The sequence below is a fragment of the Furipterus horrens genome, unplaced genomic scaffold (genome assembly GCF_987537825.1).
Source record: "Furipterus horrens unplaced genomic scaffold, mFurHor1.1.pri manual_scaffold_5, whole genome shotgun sequence".
NCBI lineage: Eukaryota > Metazoa > Chordata > Mammalia > Chiroptera > Furipteridae > Furipterus > Furipterus horrens.
Window position 1 is genome coordinate 34,057,477 of NW_028327175.1, and position 16,595 is coordinate 34,074,071.

At 47.2% G+C, this 16,595-nt stretch overlaps 1 protein-coding gene across 1 annotated transcript; it reads right to left on the minus strand.

Moving 5' to 3' along the window:
* Window positions 1-5,743: 5,743 nt before the first annotated feature.
* NDUFS6 (NADH:ubiquinone oxidoreductase subunit S6) lies at window positions 5,744-16,262 on the minus strand. Its single transcript, XM_090276247.1, has 4 exons — window positions 16,088-16,262; window positions 15,200-15,253; window positions 6,736-6,858; window positions 5,744-5,934 (listed from the first exon to the last, which is right to left on the minus strand). Exons 1-4 carry the CDS (start codon window positions 16,217-16,219, stop codon window positions 5,869-5,871), a joined length of 375 nt encoding a protein of 124 aa, XP_090132373.1. The 5' UTR covers window positions 16,220-16,262; the 3' UTR covers window positions 5,744-5,868.
* Window positions 16,263-16,595: the final 333 nt, after the last annotated feature.

Genomic DNA, 16,595 nt, shown 5'->3' on the forward strand with positions numbered 1-16,595 from the left:
AGATCATCTACATGGAGATTAAGTTGTTATAAGAGTTCTTAAGACTCCTAATTCATATTTTATAACACTTTGTGCATTTGGTGAGTGATCAACTGAAATTTAATTGGGTTAGACGTTATCATTTTAATTTTTAAATAACTGCACAAAAATGAAATTTAAAATCTCCCCATGTCTAATAAATTAGTACCGCAATACTGATATTAGCCTCTGAGGAACCGAGCACAGTTCAGCGTGAGGAAAGAGGGGCAGCCAGCAGGAGCGTCTGGCCATCAGGCACGCAGGGAGCTGAGGGATGTGAGGCCTCTCCCAGAGGAGCACCACCCTCCCATTCACAGCCAGACACTCCAACGGCTCAGCACGTCAGCAGCTCCGTTTTATGAGAAATGCCAAGAGAAAATGCTGAATAGCCATGAAAGTCAGGCACAGCAAGCTCCCTGCCTCCTCACCCAACCGGAAGGAGGGTCTCCCTCATTTCAGGGGCTCCTGACCTGGCAAGGTTGTTTCTAGGCCAGGCCAACCTTCTTCCACATAAGGAGGTGCTTCCTGAGAGTCTGCCAGAGGCCATGTCCACACAGAACCCAGCATCACTGGGTTCGCAGGGCCACACAGGCTTTGCAGGGAGTAGCAGGGGTCTCTGCAGTCACCTCCTCTGCAGAGACCTCCCATGCCAGGATCAGCCTGGCCAGAGGAAACCGCCGTGGATGGGGGGAGGGGGGTGTCAGCAAGTGCTGCCAGACAGCACCTGGCAGGGTATCCGAGAGAAGGACACTTATAGAAGGGGGCTCCTGAGAGGCTCCAGGCCTCCCTGGGGTCAAGGCCAGGGCTAGCCTCCCACATTGACCCCATTGTCCAATTCTTGAAATGGAGCTAGGACTCCAGAGTCTCCCAAACACCCCTCCCTTTCCTGGGGCAGGTTTGAGTGGCAGCACCATTTCCATATGGTCATGGCCTCCCTGCCATCGACTCAGCAGGGTGTCAGACACTCAAAGGGCAGCCACAGCCCAGAGGTGACTGGCTGGGACCCAGCAGACACCGTTATGCACCACTGCCCTCTGGTGGACAGGTCAGGGCTCACGACATTCGGGTATGGGCTCACAGTGCCCACGCTAGGACTGAGACCCAAGGAGCACATGCTGGCCCTCAGGCCTGGGCCATGCAGTTGGTGTCCACACACATTGGCGCCTCCCTGCACTTGCCTTTCAGGGAAGGGTCGGCTTGCATTGCTCCTCCTACATTATACAGAACCACTCTGGCTGGTGGTGGGATGGGGCTCATCTGGGGCCTGAGACCAGGCCAAGGTCCCAGCGGGTGTGCAGCCCTGTCCACTGCCTGCTGCATCGTGCTGAGCATCTCACCTGATATGATGTGACTTGCTTCCCTCTAATCAATCCTCAGAGAATCATTTCAGCCCCAGGGCCACAGAGGCTTCCACCCCGAGTGGGTCCCATTTCTTCCAGGTGGGCTGTAAGAGTAGCTGTGAACACATCACTGCGCTGTTTATGAATGATCACCCAGCAGCTTCCAGGTTCTCTGCAGCCTCTGCAGAAACCATCAAACCACAAATGGTTTCCACGTTTATTAAGTTATTGCAATGAAGTTAAATCCTTTTCACACACTCTAAAGCATTATAGCAGAAGTCAGAACGTTCCCAGTGTTACAGACTCTCAGGGGATAAGAAGCCAAAGGGTTGCACAACATGGATCGAGTAAAAATCTGAAATTAAAGTTTCTCCATCTACAAAGTTCAAGAAAATGTAGTGTGTGTGTGTGTGTGTGTGTGTGTGTGTGTGTGTGTGTGTGTTTCCTGGTCTTTCTCATTTCTGGATCATCAAATGAGAGGACGTGGAGAAGCAGAGACTCCACGGGGTAGTGGGGGAGGGGAGGTGGGACCACACAGGGTGAGGTCTAGCCACACCATGCAGATTTCACCAGCCCACTCCAAGCAGAGAAACATCTGGAGTGGGGACCAGACCTATCCCTTCTGTGCCCCCACTGCCATGACCCTCTAGGGTTGGCCAGAGAGGGGGAGCCCCAAGATCCAGCTTCCCCAGTCCTTCTCACCCCTCAATGACCACCTGCCTCACTGACATCGAAGATTCCTCCTCAAAGGAGCCTTCCTTCCCCTTAACTCCGACGCCTTTTCCCACTTGGTGACTTCCCCCTCTGTATCTATCCCTGAAACAACTTTGATGGCCTTTGTCCCTCTCTCCTGGACTTGAGGGAGGTTCCAGTGCAGATGCCCTTGGCACTCCACTGGGTGGAGAGGTCCTGATGGGGACAGGTGTGACCTCACAGGCTAGCCTTCCCCATGCACACCCACATATCTCTTGTCCACTCCCATGTCTCACAGGGACTTGGCCTCTGAACCCTGTCGATCTGTGGGCCTTAACAATGTCTGTACTCGATGCCCTAAGGAGAAAGAAGACACAGTGCAGGCCCCAGACAGGCTGCCAGGCCAAAGCTGGCCATCCCAGTACTGATACCTGGTAAAGACTCCAAAGCGATGAGTGGTGGCCCAGGCACTCTGGAGATCTGGAGCCAGGGCCGCCAAGTTGAGAGGTATGCAGGGTCCCCAACGGCTCTGCCCCACTCCCCACGTGCTGCTGTGGGTGAGACCAGAGACACGTGTGCCCAGGGCCAGCCACCCAGACAAGAACCTTCATTCTACACTGAGACTTCCTTGGGGTGATGTTAAGTGCTTGTTTCCCCCAGACACTGCGTCTCTCATGACACCTTCCCCAGCTTCAGGAGTCGGCAGCCGAGAGCATAGTGCTCCTCCCTACGCTGGCCCCTGATGTCCAAAAGCCTGAAAACCACGAGCATCTACATCTGGACATCCACGGAGAACGGTGACACTGGTGGCCCATTAGTTCACTCCTGAATGACATCACTTCCCCTGCTCTCCTCATCAGCATGGATTAGATTTCCTGGAGGTTCACGTCACTAAAAGAACTCGCTACAAAAGTGATCCTTCGGCAGCACCCATTGGGTTAGAAACATTCTCATGCATGTGTGCATGTTTTGTTAAAACACAGCATCACTGAATAGTGGGGAGACAAGCAGTCCCATCTGAGCATCCCATCTGAGCATTGCTGCTTCCTGCAGGAAACCCAAGTGACCTGCGGGAAACTTCAAGTGGCTCTTCCGGCACAATTACTCTCTTCATTTCAGCTGTTACTTGACTTTTGTAAAAACATTTGTAATGGAAAAATAGGCCTTTGACTTAGGGCACATTTCCATGTAAGTCACTAGGACCTGTGGTGGAATTCATAGCCAGCCTGGCTTCTGCAAGTTCAGCCCCAGTAAAGGCGTCCTTCCCCGACAGGGTCTGGGGACACAGGCGCCAGGTACAAGGGTCAGAGGTGAGGAGGGTGCCTGACCTCCACTGTGGAGTCCATTGACAATGCCACTTCTGGCTGCAGGGAGGCTCCCTGGTGTGACCTCACTGTTGGGACATCTGTGCAGAGCACACAGACTTATTTGTGCAAAACTGGTTACTTTAATACAAGTAATACATTTTCTCTTCATAAAACTCAAGGGGTTATTTTTACTTTTCTTTTCTGAACCCAAAAGAGGAAAGTTAGTCCATGTGGCTAGGGAGGGCAAGGGCATAGGTTTGTGTTCAGACCAATCCAGATGAGGTCTCGGAGGGGCCAGGACAAGGCTGTGACCTTAACAGAGGCCACAGAGCTGCACCTGGCTAGCCCTCCTCTATTTGCTCACCTGTAAACCAGGAAATAACAGGCTCTGGGGACAGACAGTGGGATGGACAAAACGTGCCTGCTCTGCAATCAGAGCCCTTCACTGGACTCACAGGTACTAACTGGCCCTTATTACTGCATGATTGCATGAGCACCAATACGCCTAGAGTGGGGGCTTCTCATCAGAGCTGGAAGTGCGACCGCCTTCGAGTGCAGAGCCAGGCCTTGCACTGCGGGGCCTCCATCTCTCCTCTGGGGCATCTGGTCCAGCTGACGAAATGCTGCATTTGAATGCTCCCATTCTAATAGGTTTCCATTTGCTTCCATTTTTATGTCTTAAGATTAACTGGTAAGTGTAATTTTCTACCTTCTTGTACAAATTACTCTAGTTTTTGTGTTTATTCAGGTTTTTTTCATAGAGGACGGATCCCCAATTATACTTCCTCGCTGAGGGAAGCTGTCCCACTGTGCATACTTTGCCAAGTCCCAGCAGAGAAGGTGGGCAGTGACACTCCATCTTAATGTCAGACTTGCCCAAGGGCGAGTAGTAACGGGGTGAATGTGTTCCGTTGCCCTGTTCTAGGAGGAAGTATCCCCCAAACTCACGTCCACCCAGAACCCCAGAATGGGACCTTATTTGAAAATCAGGTCTTTGCAGGTGTAATAAGGTCAGGTCATACTGGCTTAGGGTGGGCCCCAAATCCAATGACTGGTGTCCCTACAAGGCCATGTGAAGACAGGAAAACAGGAAGAAGCCATGTGAAGATGGAGGCAGAGGTCGGAGTGATGCATCTACGAGGAAAGCCAGCAGCCACCAGGAGCTGGAGAGGCCTGGAAGATCCTTCCTTAGTGTCTTCGGAGGGAGGGAAGCCCATGAGGCCCTGGGGCACCTTGAGTTAAGACTTCTGGCCCCTGTGACAGTAATTTCTGAAAGCAGCCCCAGAAAACAGCACACCTCTCCCTGGACTACCAGGCGTCTGCGGGTCCCAGTAAATCACCAACCTCTTTGGGATAGAAAAATGCATGCACCACCTGCTGCCATCAAACCAGGTAACTAGTGCACACACACACAGTCATAGCTCAGAGCCCCGGCCCCAAGTGTCCAGACCAGTGGGACCCCTGGCATGGCCAGGCAGAGGAGAGGGGGCTCAGGGCATCCCACCTGGGGACTGGGGTGCCCTTCAGGACAGCATTGAACATAGGCCGTGATCCAGCCATGACATGAGCGCCCTCAGTGAGGCCTAGCCCTGCCCCTCGGGCTCATGCTGTGACATCTGGAACTCTCATCACTTGTCTGTCTACACACCCACAGCGTGGAGGGCAGGCAGCTGCAGAACTGTGACCTGGGGAAGCTGCTCTTTGATGTGGGGGTGAATCAATGACAAAGGTCAGGCAAGGTGTCTGATGACAGCCTATGAGTAGTTCCCTGACCTCAGGCTCCCCGCTGCCCCACAAGGCCCCAGAGCCCTCTCCAGCCCCCAGGACTCCTGCTGTCCAAGCACAGAGCGGGAATGAGGGAGATGGTAAGGGACGGAGCCCTGTTTCTGAGGGAGAGTACATTTGCTTTCCTAACAGCCTCAGGACTGAAGATGCTCAGTGCAGGGAAGCCCAGGGCTCACCCTAACTGGATGGTGTCTTTGCAGACCCCATGTCCCCTGCTTGGAGTGGGGAGGCTGGAGTTCAACTGCACTGTGGAAACCCAACATTGGTCACAGGCAGCCGCTGCCTGGTCAGTTAAACACTATATCTGGATATGTTCCTATAAGGAGATCTAATGCTGGAGGTTAGAACGGTGGGTTAGGGGCACCATGTCTGATCACAGCACCTCTAGGTTTTGTAAAGAACAGGAAGCTGAAACTGTAGCTGAAGAGATAACAGTAGTTTTCTTTCATTTCTCTCAGTGGTTGCCCAGTATAAAAACATGGATTAAAGCCCATGTCCAGAAGCACCTGGCAAGAAGGGTCCCCGTTCCAGTCCACACTTCTAGGTGACATTCGTTTTCACAAGTCCCTTCTGTGAAAGAAACACACTTGAGAAACGCCATCGTGGACAACGCCCTTTATTGTCAGTAGGGACGTCCCACATACAGCACAAAAACCTTCCCCGTTTTACTTTAACACAAAATGCTCACGTGCATAGCCTCCCAAGACCCAGGTGCATGGTCTGCTCTAGTGACGGTGCTGTCTGAACTGGAGGCCACAGTAACCGCATGTCCCAGTTTTTGTTTCTTTGTCCTGAAAAAAATTCAAGAGGGAAGATCTCATATTTCCATACTCTACTTCAAATCTAATAGTTAAGAGATTAGACACAAAGGACACACAAAACCTGAATGCACTGTTAGCTGGTAACACCTGTAAAACCTGAATCATCACTGAGCAAAGAACTGTAATGGTGCCCAAGACCCAAGGTCCAGCTCTGGCCCCTACGTCCAGCTCTGGCCCCTACGTCCAGCTCTGGCTCCTCCCCCAGCCTCAGGTCCTGCACTGGAACACATGGTTCTCAAAGGACGACTGCAAGGACAGAAAGTGTCAGCACAGCAGCCACTTCTTGCCCTTGGCTCCATCCCTCCAGGAGAGCCAGAATCTCATCCTGGGCACACACTTCAACTGATTCGAATGGGTGGGGTTGCCACAGGGATGGGGTCCCAGCTCCCACACCACCAGCAGAAGAGGCGGTGGCAGGCCCTGCCAGCTCCCTTCCCTTTCCTACGCACCATATGCACATCTGAGCTTTAGCCTGTGGCTTCCTTCTCGGCTCTAATGTCCCAAGTCCTCCGCTTCTCTAGCTTCAAGAGCATATGTATCAACAAACACAGCTCCAAACGTGTCTGAGAGGAAGCTGGGAAGTCGGGGCTGGTAACACTAAGTAGTACACTGCACAGCACGTCACATCTGAAAAGATGCCACGGCATTCAGCCCCTGCCGTTTGGTTTTCTAGGCAACATCAATGGGACAGTGTGCGGTCAAAGGAACACTGCAAGGGCCCACTTGAGAGCAGGGACAGGACAGAACAGAAAGGCAGACAGGTCACGTTACCAAGTTTATGTAGACTCTCGGGTGGCCCAGAGCCCCCCCACCGCCGTCACACGCCATGATGCGACTCTCCACTTCACTCACAGGCTGTTCAGCTATTAAATCAATGGCAAAGTTCTCATTCACCTGGACAAGAAGAAAAAACCTTGTACAATTACAAAAACTTCATTTCCTAAAATTTAATTTATGTAGGAACCAGCCCCACAGACATTCAAGTACTATCAGCACAGGCAGAATTATATTCTGTACATTTTCATTTAAATATAATTATAGACTTTCAAAATACACAATTTATTAAATGTATATACACACATTTAATTTTTCATTGGATATAATTTCCAATTTACAGAAATGCTGCAAGAATTCCAGTAGTACAAAGCATTTTTTATTTTTTAATTATATTTTATTGATTATATTATTATAGTTGTCCTGATTTTTCCCCCTTTGTCCTCCTACACCCAGCAACCCCCCCACTCCCTCAGGCAATCCCCCACCATTGCTCATGTCCATGGGTCATTGTATAAGTTCTTGGCTACTCCATTTCCTATACTGTACTTACGTCCCCCTGGCTATTCTGAGACTACCTATTTGTATTTGTACTTCTTAATCCCCTCACACCTTCACCCATTCCTCCACATACCCCTCCCATCTGGCAACCATCAAAATGCTCTCCAATCCATGTCTCTGTTCTTGTTTGCTTAGATTGATTTTTAGATTCAATTGTTGATAGACATGTATCTATTGCCATATTATCATTCATAGTTTTGCTCTTCTTCTTTCTCTTAAATAAGTCCCTTTAACATTTAATGTAATAATGGCTTGGTGATGATGAACTTCTTTAGTTTTTTCTTTTCTGGGAGGCTCTTTATCTGCCATTCTATTCTAAATGATAGCTTTGCTGGGTAGAGCAATCTTGGCTGTAAGTCTCTGCTTTTTATGACTTTGAATATGTCTTGCCAATCCCTTCTAGCCTGCAGAGTTTCTTTTGAGAAATCAGATGACAGTCTTATGGGAAGTAGGTAAATAACTGTTTTTCTCTTGTTGCTTTTAAGACCCTCTCTTTATCTTTAACTTTTCGCATTTTAATTATGATGTGTTTTGAAGTGGGCCTCTTTGTATCCATCTTGTGGGGGCTCTGTGCTTCCTGGACTTGCGTGTCTATTTCCTTCACCAAATTAGGGAAGTTTTCTTTCATTATTTTTTCAAATAGATTTCCAATTTCTTGCTCTTTCTCTTCTCCTTCTGACATCCCTATGGTACAAATGTTGGACCTCTTGAAGTTGTCCCAGAGGCTGCTTAAACTATCCTCATTTTTCTCGGCTTTTTTTCTTCTTGTTGTTCTGACTGGTTGGTTTTTTTTCCTTCCTTATGTTCCAAATCATTGATTTGATTCTCGGTTTCATCCACTCGACTGTTGTTTCCCTGTAAATTGTTCTTTATTTCAATTAGTGTATCCTTCATTTCTGACCAGATCTTTTTATGTTGCTGAGGTCCTCGTTGAGTTCTCCGAGCATCCTTATAACCAGTGTTTTAAGCTCTGCATCAGATAGATTGCTTATCTCCATTTCGTTTAGCTCTTTTTCTGGAGTTTTGATCTGTTCTTTCATCTGGGCCATGTTTCTTTGTCTCCTTGTTTTAGTGGCCTCCCTGTGTTTGCTTCTATGTATTAGCTAGAGCTACTTTGACTCCGTGTCTTGGTCGTGTGGCCTAATGTAGCAGGTGTCTGTAGGGTCCAGTGGCATAGCCTTCCTTATCACCCAAACTGGGTATTCAAGGTGTGCTCTTTGGGTAGGCTGAGTACACTCTCCCCTTGTAGTTGAGCCTTGGTTGCTTTTGGAAGGTCAATAGGAGGGACTGCAATGGTTGGTTGTGACCACTGACCACCAACCTCTATGTTCCATAGAGAATCTGCTGTGCAGGGGCAGAGTGGTGGTGCTCCAGCATGGTCTATAGCTGTCCACTGAGTGCACTGGCATTGGGGTTTCCCAGGTGGTGCAGGCCAAGGTCAGCCTCCTCCTGTGTATTTCCCGGGGCCACCTTGCCTGAAATACAAAGCAATCTGAGATGGCTGCTACTTGTGCTGGGCTTGGAGATTCCCAGGCAAAGCCAAGTTGTGAATCTAGGCTGGCTTCTGCTAGTGCCAGGCTTGGGGATCAGAGGCCAGCTGTTGCTTGTTTCATAGGAAGTCACGCAGCATGAGCCAAGACCAGCCATTCATATGGAAAAGCATCTTGGGTGGGCCCATAAGTTGGGTGGGGTTGAGTCTCTGGGGCTCTCCAAGGCAAATCAAATAGTGTTAGCCAGGTTGATGGAGTTTCAGATATGGCACCAGCTTGCCGGTTCTGTGGCTCTGTGGGGAAGAGTTTAGAAAAGGGACTATGGCCTCTGCTTGCCTTGATGCCAGACACTTGAATTCCTTCCTCCCTTTATGCCACTGGTGCCTTTCAAGCTGTTACCCCAGTGCTGGAGCTCAGAAGTGAATATCAGAAGGTGAGTCCATGTGTGGGTTCTTTAAGAGGAACCGTTTGGGATTCCAGAAGTTTCTTTCACTGACTCAATCTCTGCTGGTTTTTGCAGCCAGAAGTTGTGGGACTTATCTTCCTGGCGCTGGAACCCTGGGTTGGGGGCCTGGTGTGGGGCTGGGACGCCTCCCAGATTTTTATGCACGAGATGTTCCACATCTGCACCCCTCCTACCAGTCTGGATGGATGTGGTTTATTTAATTCCATAGTTGTCAGACTTCCATCCAACTCGATTTCTGATCATTCTGAGTGATGGTTATTCTATATTTTAGTTGTAATTTTGATGTGGTTATAAGAAGAGGTGAGCCATATCTGCCTACACCGCCATCTTGACCAGAAGATATAAAGAATTCTAATTTTGTCCTTACCTGGACTCAGATTATTAACATTCTGCCCATTTATCATTTGTTCTCTCTTCTCTCCAATCCCCCTTTCTCTATACACACACACACACAGTTTCACAGTTCTGACCACTGGGAACAATGATGACCCAGTGGCAATGACTCCACATTGTCTCTGTCACCATTTCATACTAAAGAAACCAGGGCTCTGAAAATAGCTGGTTCCAGGCCCAGGCAGATGTTACAGATGAATTGCAGACATGTGTTTGTGACAGAGAGACTGGAAGCCAGCAAAGACAACTACTGTTGTGTCAAAATGGTAGCCCTTGGGGACACTCCCAATCTGGAATAAACTGGATATGGGAAATTTGAGGAACAATGGGATTATAACTGTAAAGGACTGGAAACAAATACACTAAAATCCATGATTCCATAATGATATTTTTAAACTTAATTTCCTTATTACAGGGAATCAACTCATTATTTTTAAAACTGGTAAAGAAAGGGAAATAATCAAGCATTTCTTCTTCTCTCCTCAGGGTAACCAAAGGTTTTTTTTTGTTTTTAATGTAAGTCCTTAAGCTACTAATGAGAACACCATTCCTTACAGACTGTATGAGTTGATGACCTAAAGCACCCACATCACCGGCCCCGTAGGGTTACCACAAAGAACCTAGGTCTAATCTGACAAAGCATTGGGTCCAATCAAAGTATGTACACTCAAGAGAACCAGAGACACCAAAAAGCATGAAAGGAGTGCAATCAATCAGGACTAGCTGTGGACTTTACCGAAGAAACACCGGGTCCTGTGACAGGAGAGTCCAAGACAGAAAAGGGCTGTATGTGTGAGTGTGTGTGTGTGCACGCGCGCACGCACGTATGATAGGAACCTAAAGATTAGAGAAACTTGGACGCATCACAACTGCAAAAAGGGACTGTGTGTGTATGGGAGGGGGGAAGCAGGGATGCACACACACGTCACAAATGCAAAAAGAGGCTGTGCATGTGAATGGGGTAATGGGAACCTAAAGGTGAAAGAAACTTGTCACAAACACAATGCATGAGACTTATTTGAATTCTAAGTCAAAGAAGTTATAAAAGAAAATTTTTTTTTTTAAATAATGTTATTTTTTTTTATTTTATTTTTAGGGAGAGGGGAAAGGAGAAAGAGAGGGAGAGAAACATCTCTGTGTGGTTGCCTCTCACTCACGCCCCCAACTGGGGACCTGACGTGCAACCCAGTAATGTGCCCTGACTGGGAATTGAACCAACGACACTTGGCTCGCAAGCCGACGCTCAGTCCACTGAGCCGCAGCAGCCAGGGCTGAAAAGAAAAATTTTTTTAAAGAAATGTATCTTTTCTTTAAAGATTTTATTTAGTTATTTTTAAAGAGAGGGGGAGGGAGAGAGAAAGAGAAGAAGAGAAACATCAATGTATGGTTGCCTCTTGCACACCCCAAACTAGGAACCTGGCCAGCAACCCAGACATGTGCCCTGACTGGGAATCAAACCGGCCACCCTTTGGTTCGCAGGCCAGCGCTCAATCCACTGAGCCACACCAGCAGGGCCAAGCTATACATTTTTTAAAAATTCAACACAGCCAAGAATATTTAGGCCACCTAGAGTACTGAATTGAAAGAACCTCTGTAGTTTCAGGTAAGATGATTCTGGAAGTGTGCATGGTCAATTTTAGATCTATGAAACAATACAGACAGTGGGGAGTCGGGTGCTGGTGAACACAGCAGATATAGGTGTGGCTGCGTTGGTAAGTATCCTGTGGTAGCTGTTAAAACTGAGAGGCCAGGCACATGGGAGGAGGAGATCACTGAACTAGTCCCTCCATGGCATAGTTACAACAGCAATTCAAACATCCTGGCTGGGCAAATAATTTCTCTGACCATGCCCTACTGTGGCAAACTTGGCACACTAGATCGGAGACATGTCCTGGATGTATCTGCCTCAATTACAGCTGTCCTCGGTGACCACAAAAGACAAAGCACATGATGCTGGGGAAACTGTAGAACTAAAGCATCAGTGTCTGTGTGTACAGGGAAAGAACCAAACCTGGAACCTCACTGTCCCTAATGGGCCTCAGAGCCCCACTACTCATGCCCTATGTGGGCTGTGGCTCCCTTGCTCCAAGCACTGCACATCCTGTGAAGAAACCCAGCAGTGTCTCTCCAAGCTTCCTCCTTTCTGGAGCCATCTACAGCGATCACAGTCAACCTATGTAGCCAATACTTGGCTCCCAAGGATTAGTTTGCCTCATGGTGCCTCTTAAACCCAGCATCTGTTCCACATCTTTAGCCAACCCAGGGCAGATGACAACAGCAACACCACATCTTGAAAGTCACCCTCTTCGGAAGGCCAGAGGATCATTCAGTTGGAACAGACAACACAGAGGATCAACAGTCAGAGGAGCAAAGCCATTCTTCCCCTTTCAGGTCTCCTAAAAGCCATCACAAGTTTACAGGAAGAGATGGCTTAATAAAGACAAGACAGATGGCAGTGTGAGGCTAAAGATCTGATTAATAAACATTGCCCAAGGTTAGTCTGTGATTTGGGCTTGGAATAATCTTAGTATTTGTTTTCATTACAGGTAAGAACTGCCGCACCAGGTCAGTTCTGGTCATTCGGGGCCATGTGGCTTCCAGCCCTGGTGTCCAGAATCCCACCTATACCAAAGGCCTACTGCTCTAAGGAAGACAAGAAAACCAAGACTAGGCATAAATAAATCCTTACAAATAAGGTGGGGGAGGGGAGCATCTAAGTTCAATAAAATTTGAAAATAAGAACACAATCAAGTTCCATTAACATTTCCCAAAGCCAGTTGACTGTCCAGAGGACCCACAATCCAGTGACAGAGCCCCTCACACCACTCACACACAGAAAAGGTCCCATCTGCCACCAACACAGATGACACCAAACAGCCCCACCAGAACTCTTGACACCCTGAACCCACACAATGTGAATGACATATTGGAAATGTTTAATTCTTTCTCAGAAGTTTTATCAGTTACAGATTATGATTTTGAAACATTCTTCCTTAAAGTTCTATTTCCAGAAACACAGCAGAAAGTGAGTGGAAAATGCATCAACATTAAAAGAAACACCACAAGCATGCAGTGCTGTCACCGCGTTGTTTTACAAGCTCCTTTCAACACAGTGCCTCGCCAAGGTCTTCTGCTCTCCTTACACCACACCTTATAGCGGGCTATACAGTGAGTGATAGCCCACTCACCTCCACTGCAGATGGAGCCACATGCCATACAAAGAAGCCTCAGGGTATAAATAATACAGTATCTACCTCAGTGACAAATGTGTCACAAAGCCCACACTGACAAACTCCCATCACGCAGTCCAAGAGACTGGCTGTCTCCTGTGGGAAGGGCAGCTGATGCCTGATGCCTGAGACTGACACAGGACTGCCCCTGTCATTCAGAACTGCAGCTCCAGGGCAACCCCGACCTCCCATGATTAACATTCTGGGACTCTACTCAACTGCAGGAAAACAAAGAGCCCAGGAGTCAATGCCCAGTCACAGCGCACATTCATCACCCACCTTCGGATTCTGCTAAATTCAGGGCTGCGCTATGCTGCCCTGCCCCAGAAAAGGACATGGGAAAGAAAGAAGCATTACTGGACCTTACGAGATCAGTACAGAACACACATCACAGCATCCTGTATGCTTCCCATTAGTGGTAAACATAGTGTTTTCATAAGTATACAGTGTATCACAAACCCTAAATTGCCCAGACAGTGTAAAAATTAGTCCTCCAGGTCACTAACACAATATATATATATATATATATATATATATATATGAACCTCTCTTAGTGTTTACTTCTTGATAAATTCATCTGGGCCTAAAAATATTTAGGTTTAAATTATTCACTTTTAAGCTGTTGTATTTTTTAAACTCATGTTTTAGGGAGTGATAGTTCCTATGGAGAGTTTACTCCCTTATGTCAAATTAAGATTAAATCCATTAAAGATAAAATATAAATTCTACAAAATATTAAAACTAGTAAAAAATGAAATAATAACCTGGTTGAATAATCGATGTTCTGTAAAATTTTAACCTTAATTTAATTAATTCTAATTTTCCATTGTAATTAATGGAAATTTACAAGTTTAACATAAACTAAAAGCCCCAGTTAAATTATTTAAAATATCAGGTGTTTTTAGCACTAATACCAATAATTGTATTTAGCTACACATACACGTATATACACACATATATAATTTTAAAATCACAGTAAAAACTGATGTTTTCATCCAAATTAAGTTTTAAACTACGTAAGTTTGGAGAAAATGCTCAAAAGCAGGGATGATTAGGTAGAACAGAGGGTTTGCTGAGCAATAAAACTACTCTGTATGATACTGTAACGGTGAATACAAGACTCCAAACATTCATCAAGACCCACAGAATGTACAACAAAGGGTAAACCCTATTATAAACTATGGTCTTGAGTTGATACTAATGTACCAATACTCACCCAATGTTTATATCAATCACTTGTAAAAAATGTAGCACACTAACGCCAGATATTAATGACAGGGGAATAGTGTGAGGGACATATGGAAACTGTACTTCCTATGCAATTTTCCAGGTATACCTAAAATTTTCCAAAACAGTAATATCCCTTGAAAACAAAAATAATTTTGAAGTACGACTAAATGCCAAATTTCTGTTGTAATAACAGCCAGTGCAGAATGCTAACTCATCCTTTACAGATGTGCTGTGCACCTTCACAACTTGAGGATGTGCCCTTGGACACGCATGATCCCGAACAGGAAAAGGCCCCAGAGACCCCAAGCTGGGAGAGCGGTTAAGGATCAGCTAGTTCAGGAGAGCTGACAGAGAGAAAGGCTAATAAGAGATTGCAACACCGCCAGCACTTCACTGCATTCAATAGCTCTGCTTTTAAGTTGTTCCAGGTTGCCCTCTGCTATGGCAATCAGAAACCAGAGCCACACAACAATTTGCAGCAGAGAGAAGCCTGTGACAGACCCAGGTGCTTACTAAAGCATCAGAAGAGCTGAAACAGGAAGCGGGGGGCTGGGCTGCAAGATGGACCTCAGGACCGATTTGCTCTGAACTGCTCCATCCAGTGCTCTGAAATTCATCTCCGCCACACTGCTCCTGCCCTCATGACACCCACAAAGCAGGAATGGAAGTAGAAAACCAGACTTTGGGAATGGACAATGTAACCAAGATCAAAGGGAAGGGGACATACAATTTAGGAAAGCTGAAGCTTACCAAGAAGAATCAACAGGCTGACTGAGAGGAAGCAGTGACTCAAACTAACTATGGAGGACAAAACTTACTTTAATCTGAGGGTCTCAGGAGTATAAGGCACGTAAATAAATGAAAAGACCACTCTCATTTATATGTAAACCAGAACTACACTTAGGAAATGTTGTTATATATTCTGGGCAAGGGGACACAGAAATAGACACTAACATTTAGAAAAAATGCAGAACTCCAAACCTTCTAGGGAGCTCACAAATTGGGGAAAATTACTTAAATCTTACATATTAATTTTTATTTCTTGTTGGTTATATAAAGGTTTCATGAGAGCTTACCTCTCTTTTACTTACCTCTTTCTGACGACCTACAAACCGAATTTTCCTGTAGTCTTTATCATCATAAACCTGAAAAGAAAAAGACCGTATGTGATTTTTACAGCCTCATTCTGAAAGAGGTCACTTAATATGAATTGTAAACATTACAGAAAAGTTTTTTTCTTAACATTTACGCCATTCAGGATCAAACACATGAGGGGCAAAGTATAGCTGTGAGACCAGAGACATTTTTCAGCAAGATCCCTAAGATCACAACGGGCAATAATCTGAACTGGAAGGCTGCAGGGTGGAGTGGGAGTGCAGAGGAGGCAAATTCAGGCTGAGGAGGAGCACACACACCCCTTCTTCACATACGACCCATGACTTATGTCCCCTTTAAATCTACTGGATGACACTTTAAAACTATAGGTACTTACTCTCTCATCTTTGGCTTACGATTACAGCCTAGCACTGTCTTTGTGTTTTAGACTGCAGCAGATTCTCAAGTTATTTAAGTGTACTATTTAGTATCACACAAATTCTACAAGATTCGAGCCACAGAATCGGTCGTTTTGAGTACAATGGGAAGCCTCCCTACAGCTACTTTCTGGATTAACAGCCTCATTTTAAGAGTTCGTGGACACGCTTGAGACCACAGAATCTACAAACACGCCTCTAAAACCAGGATCGCGGCAACCGTTTTAATCCACACAGGTTATGGCGTGCGACGGAAGCACAGCTCGATCGTGCTTCTGTCGTACAAGAGACCCGCACGGTACTCAGCTGCCGGTTCTCCGCGATCCCTGCCCAGAAACCAGGAATCGGAGGACACGGGGAGGACCCGGGGCACCAGGAACAGGGGAAAGACCAGGAGCCAGACCTTGGCTCCGCCCACTCAAGCGCCCTCCGCACCCCATCAATTACCTGGCCAGTGTGAGTGACCTTCTCCCCACTAGGTGAGCTGTGCACCCCGAAATACCTGGCACCCTGGGGCAGGCTAAGCGCCGCCGCGCCGCTCCGGCCCAGATGCCGGCAGAAGGTCAATGCTGCCGCCATCTTACGGACTGACCCTTGACCCGGCGCGTCGAAGTCCCAGCGCCGACGCATGCGCACAGCCTCTTTGTGGGGGGGCCGCGGGGTCGGGACTCACCTCGCCCAGGAGAGATGCGCGTGCGCACTGTGGCCGGGCAGGAGCGTCCCGGCAGGTGCAGCTGCGGGCCAGGCCTCCTCGAGGATAAGGCGGAAAACTTGAGCAATTATTCGTACTAGGGGAAGGGAATAGGTGGATAGAAAGTAGAGATGCATTGTTTGCATTCGATGGTAATCGATAATCATGGGGGATACACATTATATGTTTTTATTGACGAAGGATTCTTGCCTAGAGAGGAAATTGGAAATGTATTACCGTTGCGCGGTGCACATTTCTCTGTCG